At 40.0% G+C, this 23,067-nt stretch overlaps 2 protein-coding genes across 3 annotated transcripts; both read left to right on the forward strand.

Moving 5' to 3' along the window:
- The first annotated feature begins 52 nt into the window (after nucleotides 1-52).
- On the forward strand, nucleotides 53-16,299 carry top2a (DNA topoisomerase II alpha). 2 transcript variants are annotated; one of them, XM_042508032.1, is made up of 35 exons: nucleotides 53-202; nucleotides 1,724-1,870; nucleotides 2,100-2,190; nucleotides 2,293-2,356; nucleotides 2,538-2,683; nucleotides 3,292-3,389; nucleotides 3,483-3,695; nucleotides 4,070-4,243; nucleotides 4,593-4,694; nucleotides 4,792-4,929; nucleotides 5,025-5,163; nucleotides 5,257-5,414; nucleotides 5,625-5,750; nucleotides 6,017-6,127; nucleotides 6,478-6,583; nucleotides 6,722-6,831; nucleotides 7,043-7,135; nucleotides 7,221-7,335; nucleotides 7,435-7,556; nucleotides 8,322-8,470; nucleotides 8,611-8,842; nucleotides 8,934-9,068; nucleotides 9,190-9,390; nucleotides 9,518-9,713; nucleotides 10,357-10,448; nucleotides 10,554-10,700; nucleotides 10,806-10,889; nucleotides 11,114-11,317; nucleotides 12,371-12,491; nucleotides 13,163-13,321; nucleotides 13,631-13,814; nucleotides 13,906-13,961; nucleotides 14,051-14,170; nucleotides 14,465-14,688; nucleotides 15,791-16,299. In XM_042508032.1, exons 1-35 carry the CDS (start codon nucleotides 185-187, stop codon nucleotides 15,938-15,940), a joined length of 4,725 nt encoding a protein of 1,574 aa, XP_042363966.1. In that variant the 5' UTR covers nucleotides 53-184; the 3' UTR covers nucleotides 15,941-16,299. The 2 variants fall into 2 exon arrangements, with proteins under 2 accessions (XP_042363966.1, XP_042363967.1); XM_042508033.1 differs by having other exon boundaries at nucleotides 13,166-13,321.
- A 731-nt stretch (nucleotides 16,300-17,030) lies between these two features.
- On the forward strand, nucleotides 17,031-19,418 carry LOC121959269 (gap junction delta-3 protein-like). Its single transcript, XM_042508506.1, has 2 exons — nucleotides 17,031-17,147; nucleotides 17,871-19,418. Exon 2 carries the CDS (start codon nucleotides 18,085-18,087, stop codon nucleotides 18,946-18,948), a length of 864 nt encoding a protein of 287 aa, XP_042364440.1. The 5' UTR covers nucleotides 17,031-17,147; nucleotides 17,871-18,084; the 3' UTR covers nucleotides 18,949-19,418.
- The last annotated feature ends 3,649 nt before the right edge of the window (nucleotides 19,419-23,067 follow it).

Below are 23,067 nucleotides of genomic sequence, written 5' to 3' on the forward strand. Positions count from 1 at the left end.
GTAGCAGGCGGGAGAGGTTTCAAATTTTTAAGTAGGGTTTGATTCAGTCGGCGAGGATACAGTTCAGTGCAGCTGGTCAGAAGTTAGTTTTAAGAGTTAGGTGGAAATTGGTTAGCTAACGTTAGTTATAAACGTAGTAAAAAGTCACCGCTAGCGCTTGGGTTTAGCAGTAAATATAAGAAGAATGGCTGAACCACTGAAGGTAACGTTTCTCAAACGTCGATATTAGCTGCTAACTCGCTAACTTACTGTGAAACTAGCCAGCAGCTAACGTTACTGTTAGCGATGGCCTCAATGAAACGTCTCTGACCGTTAAGGTTAGCTAACGCTAGCTAACATCATTTAGTAAAACGTTAACATAATTAATTTAATCGGCAACGCGTCAGTTAAGCGTCAAAAAAAAAAGTTTTGATGTGCTCATATCAGTAACATAATAAGTCCCCCTCCCAGACACATGGCGTCACGACTTCAAATGTGATGGGGGTTATGAATGTTACATTTTTAGGAGCCAATGTATGGTCCATAATATTGTCTCGCTAACGTTATTAGGCGAATGTTAACGTTAACTTTACGTTGCATCTCAGTAATCGTCTCACATCAGGCGTTGCGCACGCAATACAAATGTTGCATTTGTTTAGGACCGACGTTAATTTTAATTAATGCAAGGCAATTTAGATAATGTCGTAGTTAACAGCAACTTTAACTGGTCCGGAATCCCCCGGGGAACTTCCTTAAAAAAAAGTAGTGGAAATAGTAAAAAAATAATGTTGCAATAAAGTAAACTGTTCCAGTAATACTAGTAATACGTACTATTCCAAGGCCAAAAAAAGTGTATATTTACATTCGTATGCTGCAGCAATGTTTTTCAGATATGCATCCAGAAATAAATTAATAATGAAATGCATTAAAATATGCACTCAGAGTATAAACAGTTCCGTTTCCCTTATGCATGAAAGCCTGTGTCAGACTGATATGCTCTAGGTGCTTGTATGACTGTTCCTATAGTTTGGAGAACTAGTTAATATGAACATGACAAACTATTAGAGATTGAAAAAGGTTGCTGGTTATTTTGTCATACAACAACAACTGACAGTTGGAATAAAGTATAATATAAAGTTCCCTCCTGTTGTATGTTGTAAATTGTCTCAGAAATTGTATTACAGGTCCTTAAAAAATCATGCCAAAGTTTTGAATTTTTTTTTATGAAAATGTGTTGGAACCCTGATTATCCTCTTTAATATATATTAATCTAATGTTAAAATGTTCAAGTAGACAACAGCATAACCTTATTGGTCAGTAGTGTTTACATTTTAAAACTTGTGGTATTGTGACCAAACATTGGAGGAGGAGGGTGATGTTAAAGGTAGATAGTGTGGATTACATGCAACCAGTGAACCTGGGTTCAAACATCTGCCCATCTGAAGTGTCCTTGAGCATGAAATCAGATCCCAGCAACTTTAACGAGATGTTTTGTAGACTGTGCACTGCTAAGTGGCATTTTTCAGTTGTACCTTTATACGTTAACCAAATTGTCTGAGGTTTAGATATGTCATCAGATCTAAAAAATCAATTCAAGTAATTACTACACCATTGAACTGTTTGAGCCAGTGTCATTGCAGCTGTAACGCAGTCACTTGTAACACAAATAGAAAACCTTACATAATTTGACTGCAATTTTTTTAAAAAAATCACATTGATGATAACTCTGTGTCATTCCCATTAGTCCCTGTTTGAAAACAAGCCGGTGGAGAAGACAAAGAAAGATCCAAAGCGGCTGTCAGTGGAGAGGATCTATCAGAAGAAGACGCAGTTGGAGCACATCTTGCTCCGACCTGACTCCTACATAGGCTCTGTGGAGCCTGTTACCCAAGTAAGAGGTCACACAGAAATTTCTGTGTCTTTGACATTGATGGTTTCTCTCATAAACTTCTCACTGATTGAAGTCCTTTGGTAAATCTCACAGGAGCTGATGTGAGACTGGACTATTTAAGATATTTTTTTTAACTGCCGAGTTGAAGGATGTTGAAATAGTATCATGGGTTCACATTATACAAATTTATGCGTGATCTTTGTACTCACTACTTGACTGCTTTCCTTAGCAAATGTGGGTGTATGACGAGGATGAAGGACTGAATTGCCGTGATGTGACGTTTGTGCCCGGGCTTTACAAGATTTTCGATGAGATCCTTGGTGAGTAAATAGCTCCCATAATTTTAGATGTTGTATAATGTGCATAGGAAAATGGCTCACCTACAATACTGAAGCAATTGGTTTGTTTTATTCTTTCTACAGTAAATGCAGCTGACAATAAGCAGAGGGATAAGAACATGACCTGCATCAAGATCAACATTGATGTGTGAGTAATATATATTATTGCACAACCAAGTAAGATCTTAAAATAGCTTGTAATCCTACCACAGTGTCCCTTTGCTTGTAAGTTGTCAAATAGCCCCAGCTCATATCCTGCTCATCTGCTTTCCTTGGTATCACAGAAGCACATGATCACAGGTGTGGGTGTATGTTTTTTTCCCTTTTAGAGAAAACAACACCATCAGTGTGTGGAATAATGGGAAGGGTATTCCTGTGGTGGAGCACAAGGTGGAAAAGGTCTTTGTGCCTGCTCTCATCTTTGGACAGCTCCTCACCTCCAGCAACTATGATGATGACCAGAAGAAAGTCACTGGTGAGACTGATTGTGGGATTCTGAAGACTAATTTGTTTTGATTAGGATCTGCAACACTACACTCACGGTGTATTCAAAGGAAAATGCTATGTTTGAAAAATGTTTATTTCCCTAGTTTTTGCCATCTTGGCCTTTGGTTTCAATAACATTTTTCTCACCATTGAAATTGCAGAGCTCTAAGCATGTGATGACAATGCTTGAAACAACTGTAAAATAGAGTCCAACAGTGTGACCAATATGTGCAGTTACACAATCAGACATGTTTCAAACCAAACACTTTTAACTGTATAATCTGAACAATTTATTTGGAAGTTAAAATTACAACAGACACCCCCAAAATGTCTGTTAAAATCACAGTAAATAATTGCATAAACTGTATTGTAGAAGTAGAGTTTACACATGCCGCTTTCCAAAAAGATATTTCAATAAAACAGGCAATTGGCAAACTATAAACATAAGAACAAGGCAATCAACAGAGATGGAATATAAAGCCACCTATAGGGTTTTGTATGAGTATGAGCAAGCTACAACTATGTTTGGTGTTTAATCAGTAGACTTACTTTTCTAATATCCTAATCCACATCTTCATACCAATACTTGTTTTTTAGGTGGACGCAATGGATATGGTGCTAAGCTTTGCAACATCTTCAGCACGAAGTTCACTGTAGAGACTGCCTGTAAAGACTCAAAGAAGTCCTTCAAGCAGGTAGGATGCAGGCTGAAACGTGTTTTCTCTTTTGCATTCATTGTTACTTTTAAGAGAGAAATGTCATTTTATGGTAATGTCCATTTTTCACAGACTTGGTATGACAACATGGGCAGAGCAGGGGATTCTAAAATCAAACCGTTTGAAGGAGAGGAATACACTTGCATCACCTTCAAGCCGGACCTTGCCAAGTTCAAAATGAGCATCCTGGACAAAGACACCGTGGCTCTGATGACCAGGAGGGCTTATGACATTGCTGGATCCAGCAAGGGCGTCCGTGTGTACTTCAATGGCAAGAAGCTGCCAGTAAGTTATAAAGCTGTTTCACTTCATTGTCTCTCAATGTTCGCCTATTGCTTTCTGCCAGCTAATCATCTGCCTGCTTTCTCTTACTAGTTTAAAAATGGGTTTTATTTATCTTTATCTTTTTCAAATATCAATAACATTGTGAACAAATGTAAAGATGGGTTTCCACAAACTTAATTCAACATTTTAAAGCTAATTGTTATTTTTAGGCTTTCCCTCTTGAGCTGTGATGATGTTTTGAATGATTTAGGAACCTGGAGAAAATATATTCTTTCCTTAGCATTCAGCTTATTATATGTTATGACAGTTCTCAAACCATAAGATGGTAGTGGGTAGATCTTGTGATTAAGACTAATACCATTCTTGTACACCAGATTACAGACTTCCGTAGCTACGTGGACATGTATCTGAAGGACAAGGTGAACGAGCTTGGTGGTGCCCTCACTGTGGTCCACGAGATTGTGAACCAGCGCTGGGAGGTCTGCCTCACCATGAGTGAGAAAGGTTTCCAGCAAGTCAGCTTTGTCAACAGCATTGCCACAACCAAGGTAATGTCACAGTGTTTTTGAATTAGATGTTTTGTTGGGCATTAATTGTATGTGTAACAGAGTGATTGAGTGAGGGGGTTGTGACCTCAATGTCGAACCAATAATTTCATTTTTTTTAAGTGCTGTTGTAATATCGGGCACCGATTTTAATTTAGTTTGTCAGCCCTGTTTGAATTAACATCATAGAGCAGCCATAGAGCATTTTAAGGCTGACTGAACCAGTAGACCAGGCTCCTTTGGCAGCTAAGTACAAGTTTGGCTGCTCTCCCAGCCACTTTGTGTCACTATGATTAAGACGTATGTCATTTATTCTGCAAATGGGATCTTGTGTTTGTCCTCTCAATCTCAGGGAGGGAGGCACATTGACTATGTGGCTGACCAAGTGGTTGCCAAGCTCATTGAAGTGGTGAAGAGGAAGAATAAAGCTGGAGTGGCCGTCAAGCCTTTCCAGGTATAGTCATTGTTAACTCAGATCTTGAGTATGTTTTTATATGAAGCTGATATTGTGTGATATAATCCTGAGAACGCTCCGCTCCCTCCCCATCCAGGTGAAGAATCACATGTGGCTGTTTGTCAACTGCCTGGTTGAGAATCCCACCTTTGACTCTCAGACCAAAGAGAACATGACACTGCAGCAGAAGAGCTTTGGGTCCACCTGTCCTCTTACTGACAAGTTTATTAAGCAGGTGACAATAAAGAACCGCTGGCATCACATTCTCACTCTCAGGAGTGTCGTCATTCAGATTTTTACAAATTCTTCTTCATTTTCTGTTCTCCATAGGCCACAACCTCTGGGATTGTGGAGAGTATCATGAACTGGGTGAAGTTCAAGGCTCAATCCCAGCTCAACAAGAAATGCTCAAGTGTTAAACACACCAAAATTAAAGGAGTGCCTAAACTCGACGATGCCAACGATGCAGGTATATAACATTTTTCTCTTTTGGAAAACAATCCAGCCTCATGAGAAAGCAAATGAGCTGCTATTGTCATGCAGTAAGCATGTTCTCTGGCAGGTGGGAAGAACTCCATCGGCTGCACGCTGATCCTTACTGAGGGAGACTCAGCTAAGACACTTGCTGTGTCTGGGCTGGGAGTGGTCGGAAGAGACCGCTATGGCGTCTTCCCTCTCAGGGGAAAAATACTGAACGTCCGGGAGGCCTCGCTCAAACAGGTTAGGCCCAGCAGCCTGTTATTAGAAGGCAGCTGCATGGTTTTACAGATGCATTTGTCTTATGACACATAGTTCAATCTCAATTTTTGTACTTATCTTGGATGGACACAGATGATATAACCCTGATCAAAGAAGACCACAATGAGCATCATTTGAAATGTAGCTCAGCAAACAGATGAGAGTAAAACATTGTTTGGTCTTCCTCATCAGATCATGGAGAACGCTGAAATTAATAACATCATTAAGATCCTCGGCCTTCAGTACAAGAAGAACTACAGCGACCCAGAATCCCTCAAGAGTCTGCGCTACGGCAAAATCATGATCATGACAGATCAGGTGCGCCAGCAATTTTTTAAATCTTTATTCTCATTTTAAACACCTGTTTTGCTTTTTTTCTGTATCCAATTTGTGTTAATCATTTAAAACATATTTTATTACTTTATAATTTCATCATAGAGTACCCTACTAACTCTGCTTTTCAGGGCTGTCACCCACTTCACCATAGGTGCAGCGCTGCTTATAAAAGTATTCATCTTCAGCTTTAAAGCTGTAAAGAAACATTAATATGACTGGATTCCACTGTATTCCTATGATTGTGACAGGATCAAGACGGCTCCCACATTAAGGGCCTGCTGATCAACTTCATCCACCATAACTGGCCGTCCTTGCTGCGCCACAACTTCCTGGAGGAGTTCATCACACCCATCATCAAGGTAAACTGTTTCACCAGATGTCTCAGACTGAAATAAAAGGTTATTTAGGCTGTGGTTAGCTATTGTACTTCATTAATTATGGTGAGTAAAGGGTTAAATAATGTTGGGATCTAGCATATTGTGATTTCAAGCCCTCAAACTTTCTAAGTTGTCTCCCTGAACTCAACAACGCTGCCATCTAGTGTCAAGATCACAGAATATCTCTGCCATTTATATAAAAATCACACTTTTAATGAAACCTCTTTAATAATGGCCAAATTATATCCTTATTTTACCATTTTGTTGTCAAACACGGGGTGAAGACAAGCGTTGATTGCAGATTTCTTTCTTTTTTTCCCCTCTCTCTTTAGGCGTCTCACAAGAAAACTCAGCTGTCTTTCTACAGTATCCCTGAATTCAATGAATGGAAGGAAAACCAGCCCAACTACAAATCTTGGAAAATAAAATACTACAAAGGTTTGTCACAAAACCCCTGTGTGGTAGTAAAAGATGACAAGTAAGCAACCCTTCACACCTGGTCGATGTCGTGGCCAATTTGTTGTGTGTCTTCATAATGGTCTGTATAATAAGTTCTCCTCCTTTGTGGCCTTCTAGGTTTGGGAACCAGCACATCGCAGGAAGCGAAGGAGTACTTCTCTGACATGCAGAGACACCGTATCCCATTCAAGTACTCTGGACCTGAAGACGATGAAGCTATCACCCTTGTAAGATTTCATCCATATGTTTGGCTCATTCTTTAACTTATGAAGTTTATAGAACACCCTGTGGACGATCATATCAAATTTCAATTAAACTTTTTAGACCCTCGTGTACATTTGTAAAACCAGTTATGTTTTTTATCTTGATTCTCCTTGCTAGGATATAATATGTAGTTTGAGTATTCATATCTGATTCTTGTGTTTGTTTTGTGTCCAGGCCTTTAGCAAGAAGAAAGTGGACGAGCGGAAAGAGTGGCTGACCAACTTCATGAACAACAGGCGCCAGCGCAGGGCTCACAACCTACCTGAGGTAACGTCGGCAACAGTTGGTGACCTTTATGTGCTCTATTAATGTTTTCTGTTCATTTTAACTACCTTTTGCTGTCTCTTCACAGGAGTACCTGTATGGCCAGTCCACCAAGTCCCTTTCATACAACGACTTTGTCAACAAGGAGCTGGTTCTTTTCTCGAACTCTGACAATGAGAGGTCAATCCCCTGCCTGGTGGATGGTGTGTGAAATGATAATGATCACCTAGAACATGGTTGTAAATGATAAACACAGTTTGTGAGAGTGGTTTTAAATATGTCTGCATGTGTGTTTATGTCAGGTTTTAAACCAGGCCAGAGGAAGGTGCTGTTCTGTTGCTTCAAGAGGAATGACAAGCGGGAGGTGAAGGTGGCCCAGCTGGCTGGCTCGGTGGCTGAGATGTCAGCCTACCACCATGGAGAGGTGAGATGACATTACACTTTGAGTTGATTTCCCACTTCCTCTTTTCAGTGGCTAAAGCAGCCTGTGGGCTCGATGTCAGGCTATTGCCAAATGCAGCACTCACATGTGGAGAAAACAGTTTACTCTTTCTTTTTGAATTAGCTTGGATTGTTTTTAGCTATTGCTCATCATATGGTTTCTGCCTTCAGCTTTGAGTCTGCTTTGAGACATGACCAGATTCATTAAGTTTCTAGCGGTGACGGAGGAAAACATTTCAAGTCCTGACTTGAAACCCTTATTATGCATGTATAATTAAGAAAATGTACTTTAAGTAATGAAAGTAAAACTATACAATGCAGAAAAATTAAAATCAGTTTAGTCAATCAAATGAATAAAATGTAAAGTAAAATCCTCATATTTTAAAAAGCTGGAACAGTTAAATGTTTTTGCCAGAAAAATGGCTAAATTATTATTATTATTAAAAGATTATTAGAATATCTGCCAATTAATTTTCAGTCAATCAATTAATCAACCAGTGCTTTACTAAATAATTGTAGTTAATTATAAGGTGCACTATTTCCCTCTGAAATGTAGTAAAGTAGAACAAGTACCTCAACCTGAGTAAATGTACTTAATACATTTGTTTTTTGTTTTTTTTTAAATTATTATTAATTTGGAGGAAAATACATGCAGAATAGCACATTTTACTGGTGAGCAATGCTTGCTAGATTTAGCATATTTTATAATACTTTCTATTTAATCTCTTCATCTGTGTTTATTTTTCAGATCTCTCTGATGATGACCATTGTGGGTTTGGCCCAAAACTTTGTGGGAAGCAACAACATGAACCTGTTGCAGCCTCTGGGTCAGTTTGGAACCAGGCTGCACGGAGGCAAAGACTCTGCCAGCCCTCGATACATCTTCACCATGCTCAGGTCAGCAGCCTCCACATAAACTGCTAATAATGTGAAGCTACGAGCCTCCTGCACACTTTAGAGAATGTGGGGGAGCTGATTTCATGGTTTACAGAGACAGTGATGAATTAAAAAATCCCCCTGACTTTCTGTCCTTGCAGCTCCCTGGCTCGCCTCGTCTTCCCACCTGTGGATGACAACCTGCTCAAGTACAACTATGATGACAACCAGCGCGTAGAGCCGGAGTGGTACATACCCATCATCCCCACTGTGCTGGTGAACGGCTCAGAAGGTATTGGCACAGGCTGGGCCAGCAAGATTCCCAACTTTGACGTACGGGAGATCGTCAGCAACATCCACCGTATGCTCGATGGCAATGAGCCTCTGCCCATGGTGAGAATGAGAACTGGCTGTTTCTGGCTGAGATTTTGCGTCTTCTGGTGTACAATTCAAATAATGGGGGCGCCTCTGCATTCTCCCACAGATTCCAAGCTACAAAGGTTTTAAAGGCACAATTGAGCAGGTGATGGACAACCAGTACATCAACAGTGGAGAGGTGGCCATCATTGATTCCACCACCGTTGAGATCTCTGAATTGCCTGTGAAAAACTGGACGCAGGTTAGTCAGTGAAGTTTTCTCCCTCCTGTTCGGGATGTGTTCGGGATGCTCCATCATTCATTCAAAGTACCATCATTTAGTGACATCTATATGTCATTTCTTTTAATTGTCTGTGGTGTAGACCTACAAGGAGAACGTGCTGGAGCCAATGCTGAACGGGACCGAGAAGGCCCCTCCTCTGATCACAGACTACAAGGAGTACCACACTGACACCACTGTGCGCTTTGTGATCAAGATGACACCAGACAAGTTAAGCGAGGCGGAGGCAGCCGGCCTCCACAAAGTCTTCAAACTTCAGACCTCCATCACCTGCAGTTCCATGGTAACTGCTGCAACACATGTGCACATATCTAATGTTTCAATCAAGTCTTCTTTCAGCTTTTTTATCAAGCATTTCTTTAGAAAAACAAAACTTACTTGGTTTCTGTTTGGGGTTTGGTTTTTTTTAGGTTCTGTTCGACCACGTGGGCAGCCTGAAGAAGTACGAGTCTGTGCAGGATATTCTCAAAGACTTCTTTGAGTTGAGGATGAAGTACTATGTGCTGAGAAAGGACTGGTTGGTTGGCATGCTGGGAGCAGAGAGCGCTAAACTCACCAACCAGGCCCGCTTCATCCTGGAGAAAATCCAGGGCACCTTGGTCATAGGTCAGTATCTTATCACAATTTTTGTTGACAACGTACACTGCTGAAATTTACATTGAAAAACACTGCAAACAAGAACAACTGCTAGTTTCCACCGATTGTGAGATATCCCAGTTCCCATGTTTAAAAGTTATGAGATTAGAAAAAATCTTTTCCAGGCCTGGGAATGGTTTGGAATTAGCAGAATGTTTTGATTGTTTTGGCAATTGTTTAAAATATGTACATTAAAATTCCAAAACATGTTGTTATGCAAAATACTTGCCTATTTATCCTGCATTGGTAATTTAAAATCAAATGCTGTGCTGCTTGATACACGTTAGTGTGTGCAGCAAGTTGGTGGCGGGAATGTCCGAGCAAGTCAAGTTTGCAGGCGTTAACAGTGTACCCCCAAACGCCTGGGAAGTTTTGGAAAAGTGTTTAAAATTAAGTTGTAAAAATGTGTGGGAACGCTGGTTATCATAAAGTGCAGGTAACCTCAGATAAATTGCCAAATAGTAGTTATATATTTTTGTTTGTCATTTGAAACAGCTTCAGAAGTTGTAATATTTATGCCAGCTACAACTTAGATGATCAATTTATCCCCAGGCCTATTATGTGTTTAGATTTTCCTTGAACAAAAGAAATAATTCTGTTCATCTACTTGCAGAGAACAAGCCAAAGAAGGAACTGATCCGCATGCTGCAGGAGATGGGCTACGACTCTGACCCGGTCAAAGCTTGGAAAGAGGCTCAAGAGAAGGTAGGACATCTTTGATCACATCTTTTAGCTGCGTTAATGATGAATGCTCAATAACCAGCCTCGGTGTGCGCAAACAACATGACATGGTTATGTTAATGCTCTCAGAATGAAGAGGCGATGGAGGAGGAAGGAGAGGAGGAGGAAGAAACGGAGGACACCAGCGGGCCAGACTACAACTACTTGTTGTCCATGCCCATGTGGTACTTGACCAAAGAGAAGAAAGACGAGCTGTGCAAGCAGAGGGATGTAAAGGTGTGATGTTGAGCTCTGCTGCAGTATTATTAATGCTTTCAAATACTTCAAATCCACATTGGTTTATCTCATGTTAACATGAGTGTTTTGACTGCTGCTTTATAGCTGACCGAGTTGAACACCCTAAAAAAGAAGTCTCCAGCAGACCTGTGGAAGGAAGACCTGGCTGCTTTCTGTGAGGAACTGGAGGTATTGGCTCTTTATCTGTCTGCTTGTTTTTTTCTAAACATCTGAGCGCATTTTCTCAGTCACATATGGACAACTGCAGTTTGTCCATCACAGTGTGAGAAAGGACTGTTATATTGCTGGTTTCATATGAGCATCTCTGCACTGACCCGAGCCTCTGGTTACAGTCAGAGTTGTCACTCTCAGACTTTTCTCCTCACCAGTAATCTCCTGATTTTGTTCTTTAGAGAGTTGAGGCAAAAGAAAAGGAGAGCGCCATCATCCCCGCTAAAAAGGGGGCTGGAAAAGGCAAAGCGGCGAAGGTGAAGCAGGAGACCCTGCCCACGCCACAGGGTCGCCGCGTGGTCCCGCGTGTTACCAGTGCCATGAAAGCCGAAGCCAACAAGAAGGCTTGTCTCAAGAAAGGAGGCAAGGGGGGCAGGAAAGTCATGGTATGTCTTTTCAAATTAAAATCACAAAAAAACAGGATTTCCTCAGTCTGCCTTATAGTTTTTATTGTTTATACAGGGTCATGGAGGAAAGTTTGTAAATTTTGTTTTGTGTATTGAAATTATTTGTTACAGTAATCTTTTGTGGATAACCTTTTACAAAATGTAACACAGCAGCAAATTCATTATATGTGACGCTATTGACGAAACATTGTTTTAAGATACGCAGATGTGTGACGTTTCTACATTTTATTCCCGAGTGCAGGATTCCCATGGATCCTTAAAACATCTCAAAAAGGCATAAAATTCATTAATCTATGAATAAGGCACCCTAAAAATCTCAAAATGATTAGTAATATCTATTTTTGAATAACCTTAATTAATATTTACCAAACTTACCATCAGGAATATAAGGAAGAGAAGAGCCAACAACCACTCATAAACATTTTCAACATCAAATCAAATCAAAGATGACCAAGAATTATATTGTACTATATGATAACCTAATTTTATTTTATTCCACGTCTTCCATTCTAGAAAGTTTTCCATCAACAACTCTTTAACTTAAACCAACAAAAAAAACATTTGGGAAAAAATGTAACTAGCTGATATCAGTTCATGCTTGTTTTTTTTAGTTTTGATTATTGTAAAATTGGTCTTACATTTAATTCTGAGTGGCATTAAACGTTTTTTAAATGTCTTAAAACTAACCTGAATTAAGCTGAAGGAACCCTGAAAATAATAGTGTTATTTAAACTGGTAGGGGTCATGAGTTTAAAAGTTTTCATGCTAACCCCCACTTTGACTTTTCAGCTGTACTGCACGTTTGTATCATACTCTGTGAAAGGTCATAGAAATTTTATTATGTGTCCTTGAAAAGTTTTGAAATTTTGTCCATGAAAATGTGTGGGAACCTTGTATTTAGAATTTAATCTGCTTTTAGTCACAACAAAGCGGAGTTGTGCTCTTCTTATATCTGTATCTGTAACATTTCTCAGTAGAGCGCTCTGCCAATGCCAGAAACATTTAACCTGACCTCATTTTCTGTAATTGCAGAGTGAAGATGTAGTGGTGAAGATGGAGTTTGGAGAAGATGTGGAGAACACAGAGCCTAGTGAGGAGATTGGCTTGGCTGCACGACTGAACAAGAAAACTAAAACTCAGCCGAAGGAAAAAGGTGAGACTGGCTGAAAATGTTCAAATAACCAAAATAAGTTGGTATCAGACTGTTCTTCTCTGGTCTACAATTTTATTCATCAGAGAAGAACTTTATTCATTTCACATAAAAAGTTAAATTTCAGTCAAATGTAATAGAGTGAAACTATTTTTAAATCATTGGAACTTATTGTATTCAACAATAAATGTAGTATATAAATATAGTGTCCTACACTGTAGATGCATCCAGTATGCAGTCGCTCTTTAGCAGCATCTGGTGGCAGCCTTGAGAAAGTACATTTGCACTCTATAAAGCCACAGAGCAATTTGAAAGCAAATGGTAGGTAAATAAGATACGAGGCTCCTTACCATACAGGTGTTTATTAGATTTAACCACAATTTCAGAACTTTACAGCAACAAATGCTCCACACCCCCACCATGATTACAAACGGACTCAGGTGACATATCTTACTGCTCGTAGAATTGTAACATAGTGTGATGCTATGGTGAGATTATGTGCAGAGCCCACATTGGACAGTTAGGCCGGGTTGGAATATCAGACCCAAAACCTTTGTAATTAATGGGCGACCGTAAATTATTCTTGCACTTTTTCGACACTGTATCTGCACTCACTGTTGTAAAGTTACATTGCATTTTTATTAAAGATGACTATGAAACACACCTCTCTGCAGCAGCAGCGTCAAAGAGCAGCAAGCAGAGCACTCTTCAGTTCAAGCCCGCTGCCAAGAATCCCAAAAAGAATCCGTGGTCGGATGAGGAGTCTGACAATCTGTCCGACAATAAAATGGAGGCGGAGGAAGTCGTTGCCCCCAGAGAACGCAAAACTAAAGGTGAGTCTACTTAAAATGACCGTGACCACTATCATTGCTGATAGGTAGACGAGCGTCTAATCTGCTGTCTTCCCATGAAAAGACTTTACACACGGATTACTTCCACATCACTGTTGGAGAACACGTAATCACTGTAAACGTGTTTCCTGAGGCTAATTAGCTCTCCTATCTAACTTCATCCAAACTTATCTTCGTAACAGCTGTTTGATCATATCATCTCTTATGCAAAGACTTCAGCAAAACTCACCAATAATCCTAAATTCACGACAGCATTGCTAAATCAAACCATTCTGTCGCTTGTTTCTAAAGCTGCGGCAAAGTACACCATGTCCGACAGTGAAGATGAATTTGACGACTGGGGGAAGAAGGACGCCCCAAAACGTAAAGCTGTTATCAGTGATGATGATGATGCCAGCTTTATGCCAGAGACCATGGCCGACAGCGAAGTGGACTCTCCAGCCCCCTCTCCGCCCCCTAAAGCTCCACAACCCTCGTGAGTATCAAACTTGATATATGAAGTTTCTTTCACATCAAGGCCTTTTTTTAGTAATGTCATTTACTTTATTTTATTATCTTCTATGCAGGAAGAAAACAGCAAAGAGCAAAACAACAGTAAAACAACCTAAAAATACATCGAGCTGTAAGTATTTTCACAGGATCATTCATGTGATAACCCTGAGAACTGTTGGGCCGTATGTCTAAGGTTTTATTCTTTGCGACACTTTGCAGCTCCGTCGGACGATCAGGCACCTGCAGCCAAGGGTCCAGTTCAACGTAAAACCAAGGAGGCGGCACCCAAGAAAGCTCCTGCTGCTAAGAAACCAGCTGCAACCAAGAAGAAGGCTGCAGGTATTTCGACAAGTGTGTGTGTGTGTGTGTAGCCTAATTAGAGAGAGCTCTGTGTTTTATGTCCCACAGATTTAAGAGAAAATGCACGATTAAAGTTTGAAAGTTTTACTATTGCTGATTTTATTGATTTCTCATCAGATGGTACCAGATAGTTAAATAACAAGTAAAACTGCAGTTGTAACAGTTGTGACACGTTTGTGGTGGTGAGCACATGTACAATTAAAACACTAAACATAATAAATGAAATGCATCCTTCCCTAATCTGCAGTTATTTTTCCTGTTGACCTCTTTTAGATGCAAAGCAGCCATCCATCCTGGATGCTCTTTCTAAATCCAAACCTGCATCCATCCCAGCTGCCAAGAAGGTCCCATCATTTGACTCCAGTGACTCGGAGGATGAAATCAAAGTTACAAAGACAAAGCCCATTGTGAAACGGAAACAGATCGACAGTATGGACTCCGACAGCAGCGCGGACGACCTCATGTCACGCCTCAAGGGCAAAAAAACTACCAGCAAGGTCAGTCTCTACACTGAATTCTGATTTCAGAACAGTATTTGGGGGGTAACGTACCACGAGGCCTCATAGTTATGTATTGATACATTTATTTTTGTATTGTACGGCTCTAAATAGCATGTGCATATGCACCGTAGTGCCTGTAAAGTCTCTGCTCTCACACACTGATTGCATGACTCAGGCACTTCACACTTTTCACAGACTCTCACGCCACATGTCTATTTTAATGATAATGTTGCAGCAGAAAAATAGGACACAGACAGCGTACGGAGCAGCACACTGCTACAGCAGTACCATAAAACACAACAGTCAAGCCAGCCGCTGCTCCTGCGTAACACTGAAGTTGGTTTTAAGATGGGTGTTTGACAGACATTCTCTCTCTGGCCAGCAGCAGCTTATTTCTTATTACTGAGTTTCATCTGGTTTTGGCAGAAGGACAGTTAGTTCACCTTTCAGCCATCTGTTTAAGTGCTGCGGGATGACTGCAGTGTCATCAATTGATTACTGTTTAAATCACACAAAACCAATATTTTTTTCAGTACCTTCATGCTGATTTCCAGTTATGAAGTAAATTAAATTGGTCTCATTTAGTACACTTAATTTTCATTACTAATTTGTAGTTGATGAGTTTTACATAAACATTTTAATAGAAAAACTGGCAGTTTTTTTCTCAATAACTTCCATGTAATGTGTCCCAGTGATATAAATCAAATATAAAAAATGCATTCCTACTCTGCATTTTCCTCTTTTATGAAATAAAAACAGTCATTAAACTTGTTGTTATAACTTAGTTTCACATTGAGTTTCTTTATGACTTTTTCTGGGCCTGGGACAGAGTTTTGTGTTTGGTTACTGAGCAGTAAGATAACGTATGTTTAGTGTAGAGGTCAATATTCAGTCAGTTATATGAAGAAAAAAAAAAAGAAGAAATGAAGTTAACAAAGAAGTTCAAATATGATCAGATCCGGCCGTGATGGAAGTGAGGATACAGGACAAATAGACCAAGTGGTGCAGTAAAAATCTTTTTGTTGCAGGTAAAACAAACAAAAGTATTGGAAGTCACTATGAACATGTTTTTAAAGATGAATTTTCTCTGCTCTTGCAGAAAATCAAGAAATGGGACGATGACGACAGCTTCCAGGTTTCCGATCAGGAGGCAGCAGCTCCGGTAACCGTGGCAGCGCGGGACAAACCCTCACGTGCCCGGAAACCTGTTACCTACATCGGGGACTCAGACTCAGATGAAGACTTTTAAAGTTTACTCTCAAAGTCAGTTTTAAATTTTGTATAAAAGTCAAGGTTTTTAGGAAAGTTATATGGTTTATAACAGGTGATTACTTTGTCTTTGTTTTGATCACCTAAGGATGGTTTCATTTACACCGGTGGTTTAAGTAGTATTAACCAAAAGATTCATTCTAGCAAAAATGCCTGTTCTCTCGTCAAAGACCAGAAGTTTTAAAAAAGAAACGCCCTGATGCTTGAATTGCATTACACCTGTGAGCATGTTAACTTTTAGTTTCTTCGGCTTCTTGAAATGTCAATTTTATTTCACTTATTTGTGTTTTGTCTCGTCTTGTACATATTTCAATGGCTGTTCATTTTAGACTTAGAAAAATAAAGTTTGTATCAATTTTGCATTGTGTTTGAAATTGTTACTTGCTCTAGGGCTAACATCTAGTGAAATCCGTCATCTGTTTTGCATCTGTACAAGTCGGTGCTCAAATGCCGCGTGTAAGTGTCAGCCGCACATGTGCTAAATGTGCCGTGGTGACCTGGGAACCAGTCATTAAGATTTTGAATGGGTAGGTAACATTTTATTTCTATTATTATTAGTATTATTACCATTTTCAAGTTGGTACAAGTACAGATAAATTCACTTTTTAAGATATTGGAATCATTCAGAGTAGATTTTCTCAGTACATCAATGAACCGGTACAAAGTCATATAACCAATGGGACACAATCACCTTTTTGTTTGCATAAATGTGCAAATTTTGAACTTCAAACCTCGAAGCTCAAAAAATGATCAAGTGTATTTTACTGCTGCTGACTGAAAGAAGCACGTTGCATGTACAGTTAATCAGAGAGGAGCTTCATGCAAGTTTCATGTTTGACTTTAGCTGGGGAAACTAGTGGTACAGTTTGAAGCAAATCCTTCCTGCCATTAAGGAAACTCTTTGAAATGCTCATCAAGAGTTTGCCTTTCTTAGGTAAACATCACTGCTGTCTGGGACCCTTGATGGGCACAGATTAGCAGGAATTTCCTAAACCGTTGACGCCCTGTCAATTATTAGCCCCAGCAAGCCTCTGTCGAATGCCATTTGGAGAGAGTGAGTAAGTGGCATAACTGCTTTGTTAAAATTTGTTCAAATCCTTCGTTTAGTTTAATTTGGGGACTTTTTCAAGTGGGGGAAGACAAACAAGAAAAGTAGGAAGTGGATCTTAAAAGGATTACCAGAGAGGGTAGGTTTCACATAGCTGCTGAACCTGTTGGCATCTTTCTGCCACTGTTTTTTATTTATTTTTTTAAATGCTGTATCTGAGGAAAGCTTGATAGTAGCAAGTGGCTCATCCAGCCAGTGACTTCCACAAGTAGCAGCGTGTGTGTGTGTGTGTGTGTGTGTGTGTGTGTTTGTTTTTTTTAATTGCCAACTGTAGCTTTTAAGCTCAAATGTGTGGAGCACAAAAGCAAGTCTCAGTATGAGGTACAACTGTTTCTTATGCCTCTGCGCTGGCAGTAGCTGAGGCTGGCGGCATTATGTCTTTGGGTTGTCTGTATTTACATCTTGCACATTCTTGTGAATGCAATATCTCAAGAACAACTTGAGGGAATTTCCTCAAATTTTGGTATGGACATTCAAGTGGACTAAAGGATGAAATGATTGATTTTGGTGGTCAAAGATCATGGTCACCTTGTACTTGTCTTATCTAATCTTGGGTGCTCACCTCAAAAACTGTGTTGATTGTATAGACCTATTGTGCTGTCGGGGGGGAAGATGTCTGTGAGAATTCCATATTTTCACATACATATACGGAAACTGTAGTGCAACTAATTCTAGTTTCTTTAAGTGTTTAATGAAACCTAAAGAAAAGCAGAGCATGAGGGTTATTGTTATATTCCTTAAGTGCTATTCTTAAATTGCTGTTATTGCAGGTGATATAATCATGTTTTACTTTTGGTTTCAGATCATTGGACTGTGAACCCTATCACCACTGTGGGCGCACAAACCCTGGACCAACCTTTGACCTGCAGGTTGGTCTCACTATGAGTCATGGACTGGAAATAACAAGATACATTTTAGTTTCTTTTTTTAACCAGAGACAGCTTTTGCTCTGAGACGAACAGGCAGGTAAATCTCCAGACTTCCAAGAGGCACAACCCAAGACAAGCGCTGAAATCATGGGTGAATGGAGCTTCCTCGGTGGACTCTTTGATAGCCTCCAGGCCCACTCGCCGCTGCTCGGTCGTTTCTGGCTCTTACTCATGCTCATCTTTCGGATACTGATCCTGGGAACTGTAGCCAGTGACCTGTTTGAGGATGAGCAAGAGGAGTTTGCCTGCAACACCCTCCAGCCGGGCTGCAAACAGGTGTGCTACGACATGGCCTTCCCCATCTCCCAGTACAGGTTCTGGGTGTTTCACATCGTCCTCATCGCCACACCTTCCCTGGTTTTCCTCATGTACGTCATGCATCACCACAACAAGAGGACCAACTACTCCGAATGCAAACAAATCAGCAGCCAGGAGTACAGAAAGGACCGCCATTTAAGGAGGCTTTACATTGTAAACGTGGCTTTCCGCATAGTGGCAGAAGTTGGCTTTCTAGTAGGTCAGTGGCTGCTGTATGGCTTTAAGGTGGAGTCCCAGTTCCCCTGCAGCCGCTTTCCTTGCCCCTACACCGTGGACTGCTTCACCTCCCGCCCAGCAGAGAAAACAGTCTTCCTCTGCTTCTACTTCGTCGTAGGGATGATATCAGCGATTTCCAGCTGTGTAGAGCTTTTCTACAGCTCAGTGAAGTGGTTCTGCTCAAGCCAGAAGCCCCTCACCCCGAAGCACTCCTGCGTTTGCCAGAACCTCCACAACAGCAAGCAAGACAAGGCAGACGCAGAGGCGGAGGAGAAACCAAGAGGAAAGACAGTGTCAGAGAGCAGCATGAGGCTAAAGGGAGGATCACTGAGGAGCAGCGCGAACAGGAAGAGCTCCAGCATCATCTACAAGCACAGGGGAGGCAAATATGTGAGCAGCAAGACATTTATGGTGTGAGACAAGAAGGCCTCGATTCAAACATGCTGCAAATGATTATTTTTATCTTAATGCTATAACGATAATCCCCATGTTATTTCACTGAAATGCATTTCACCATCAATGAGTATCTGTGATGGGAGACATCATAAGGAAATGCTCAGGAGACAGTCTGATCAGGAAATGAGTAAAGACAAAAAAAAAAGGACTGATGGTTCTGATAAGGTGATAAGGCGGACGCTTTGTTGACTTGTTTGGTCTGATGAGTCATTACAGACCATAAACAAATTCAGGAGGGGGAAAGACTCTGGATTACACTTGATACACTGATTCTTTGTTTCAAAGAGAACTGATTGTACAGTCGTGTGCCACACCTTTCTTAATGGAAAAACATTGTGTTCCAGTGGTTTTGGACATGGTGTCTGCAGGTCCTTAAAAAGTCTTAAATTCAGTTCTGGTAATATTAGGTCTTGAAAGTTATTAAATAGTCTTACACCTAAATTTCTGAAGTCTTAATTGCTATAAATATTTTGACAAATCTCTATCTGTCTTTTAATTATTATTAATTATCATTAATTAATTATATCTATTGTTATTGGAATATATTATTATTATTATTATATTTTTTAATTAATTTCTAGCTCTTTTGCGTGAAAATCTACTTTTTTGATGTTACAGATCTTAAAGTTTAGATTCACTCCTGAACATGTTTTTTTTTTCTTTATACTTACCTAATGGCAAAATGTAGATCAGCCTAACTCACTCTGGTAACCATGTTTGTTTAAAATCTAGCACAAATCTTTTATGTTGTATACTTACCTGCAATGCTTGAAGAAAAAAAATATGATTTGTTCAAAAAAATCAGTCTATTTTGAGTTATAATTCATCTCAAAAAGCTCTTAAAAAGCATTAAATTCAAGTGTATTTTTAAAAAAAAATGTCAAACTATTTACTCAGGTGGCGTTACAATTATTATGATAGCTATTAAATTTTATATTGAGGCATTAATAGCAGTGAATGAATCATAAAAGTTTGACATTTGCTACATTTGTCTGTCAGATGATCATGAATGAATGTATGTGTGTAAATCAATGATTTTTCATTTTGATGTTTTAGGCTACTTTTTAAAAAATTATGTTAAATATTGAAGACTGACATGGCTGATTTTTTTATCAGTACTTCTGGGGTTGATATTTATACATGTTTTGAAAGTATACTGTAAATGGACCAGTTGAGTGCAAAGCATTTCATACAGTATGAGACGACCTGCGAATTCCACAGTATGTTTCTGTTTATTTGACGGGCACCTTTTTGTTACTTTGTTCATCCTCCATGTGGAAAATTCCATCTTATTCTCCCTTTTTTTCCCTTTTTTAAAAAAAATTCTCTGCTCCACGTTGTCCCCTAACCTACCTGAATGGCATAAAGGACTCTAATTAAACCTGCCTCACATCACCACGCTTCACTTGCAGAACATCATCATGAAAATTCTCCTCCACTCAAATATGTTTCGCTTATTGTTGCTTATTGAAACTTTAAACATGCCTGACGGGGGTATTCAGCCTTATGGTCCCAAGTCATATGTTGATACCTGCATAAAATAACACAAAACTTTTATCTTTTCCTTTGTTATAAATTCATTTTCTACATATGTAAATTGGGAGGACTTAAAATCAGATATTTGATCATCTGGCTACCAAGGAAACTATCCTAATGCCTGCATTAGAATATGAAAATAAAACCATATCAAAAATCCACATGAAAAACCAATATGTATATTTAGCAAAAAATGTTTTGATGACAACATAAAACAACCTTTCACAAAATCAGCACCTCCCCGTCTTCTTCTTTTGAATTTTCTCAACAGTAGGTGGCAGCAGGGGAACAGAAAACTATGCCTGCTTGAATTATGAGACCCTCATCAGCAAGATGACTTCATTTGCAGCCACATCATTACGCTGACAGCATCCACACGTCCGATCACCGGCGGCTGATTAGTTCTTGAGACCTCTGCATGACACCGTGGCTGTTAATTCGTGTATATTATCATGCCCAACTGAATGAACCAGTTCTTTGTTTTTAATGGGTACTGCTGCATTTTCAATGAGAGCACTCTCACTTGAAGGAAATGTGATTGTCGTTTGAAGGCTTAAGCAGTCACAGATCCAAATGGCTCATCTAAACACAAAGTAATCTAAATACTCTCCAAAGAGGCTTATTTTTGACTCAAACATTCCTCCCAGAAACACACACACACACAAACACACACAAACACACACACACACACACACACACACACACACACACACACACACACACACACTCCTCCTGCTGTTCCCTGGACGCATCATATATGCAGATTGCAAAGCGGTGCAGCTCTTTGATGTGCATAGAACAGAATTCTAGATGTGTTTTATATAACCACTCGAGAGGGAAGGAAGGAAGAGGATTACCGTCAAAACTTTCCGTTTCCTTTTGTCTGCCTGCGCCTCCACCTTTTCATGTCTGCCTTGTCAAACTGGAAGTCTGCCTGTTTCTATCTTTCTATACCTTCCCTCCTCAGACTTTCTTTTTTTCTCTCTTTTCTGTGCCTTTCTATACTTCACTCTATCTTTTCTGAATCCGGGGAGGCCTCGCTGCTGGAGTCTGTCTCAAAGAAAATGTAGGTCATCTGTTTTCAGCGACTCCCTTCACACCAACACGGAGGAGGAGATGGAAGTGATAACATCTTTCTTTGCGTCTCTCCCTCCTCCTCTTCCATTCTCCTTCCACCTTGAATGAGACACTTAAGGGGCTCCCTGTGCTCTACCTGTGTCGCCAGTCCGCTCCGTGGAGGCTCTCTTAGTACACACCAACCTGACTGACAGCTCCACACCATCTCTGTGCATCTCACATTCTGCTAAGTCATACTCGACAAGAAGCTTGCTTTTTCAAGGGGGGATTTGAGAGACAGCACTTCTATAGTTTGTTGTCTTTTATCCAAACATACACCGAACAAAAATGTAAACATAATTTTTTTTGCTCCCATTTTTCACAAATTTAAATGAAAATTATGAGACTTAATGCAAACAAAAGAGGCTTATTTCGCTCACATGTGTGCACAGATTTCCGTTTTAGTAAGAACTTGCACCTTTGCCGTGATAAACCACACAGGCGTGGCTGATCAAAATGCTGATTAACCAGCATGATTACTACACAGGTGTGCCTTGGGATGGCCACAGAAAAGGCAACTCTAAAATGAGCAGCTTTGTCTCAAAAAAGGGGCATTTATTGGGATTTTGCATGACTAGCCCTACAGAAAAGCACTTTTTGGTATCAGTATCAGCACTTTCTGGTATAGTTTAAAAAATCAGTCAGTATCTGGTGTGACTGGAATTTTCCTGATGAGGTGCGACACGTCTCCTTCACAAAGAGTTAACTCTGAGCTGACAGTTGTAGTATTGGTCTACTTGTCTTCAGTGGCTGTGTGAATTTGCTGGATATTGACAGGAGCTGAAACGTGTTTTCGTACACAACTATCCAGAGCATCTGAAACATGCTCAATGGCTGACATATCTGGTGAGTGTGATGGCCATGCAAGACCTGATGTTTCCAGCTTTCAGGATGGTGTAGAGATCCTTGAGATTTAAGCCCGTGCATTATCATACTGCAGCATGGCATGAAGGCGGTGGATGAGTGGCATGACTATGGGTTTCTATCTCTGTGAATTCAAACTGCCATCAATAAAATGCATCAGTGTTTGTTGTCCATAGCTTATACCAGTGCATACCATAACCTCGCTGATACCACGGGGTATTCTCTTCACAGCAAGAGCTCATTTAAACAGTTTGAGCGAAAATGGAAGCAAAAGCAAAAGTGTTGAATTTAGATTTTTGTTCCGTGTAGTATCAACAGCTTACTCTGCCGCATTATCCTTTGATTTGGTTTATTTACAGCACAGCGCCCTGTTCTAAGCAAATCAAGCCGCTTGTTTACTGGCCTGAATTTTGGTAATTTGTGACATAACAAAGTTTATTCCAGTCCTTGTAAGTTAGGAGAAGTAGAATTGACTTGAAAAACACTTTTATATGGACTGTCCCAGCTAGCAGGGAATGTTCCCACTACATTGGTTGACATTAAGGATGTTCATCATTTTAAATA

This window comes from Plectropomus leopardus, chromosome 19 (assembly GCF_008729295.1).
Source record: "Plectropomus leopardus isolate mb chromosome 19, YSFRI_Pleo_2.0, whole genome shotgun sequence".
NCBI classification, from domain to species: domain Eukaryota; kingdom Metazoa; phylum Chordata; class Actinopteri; order Perciformes; family Serranidae; genus Plectropomus; species Plectropomus leopardus.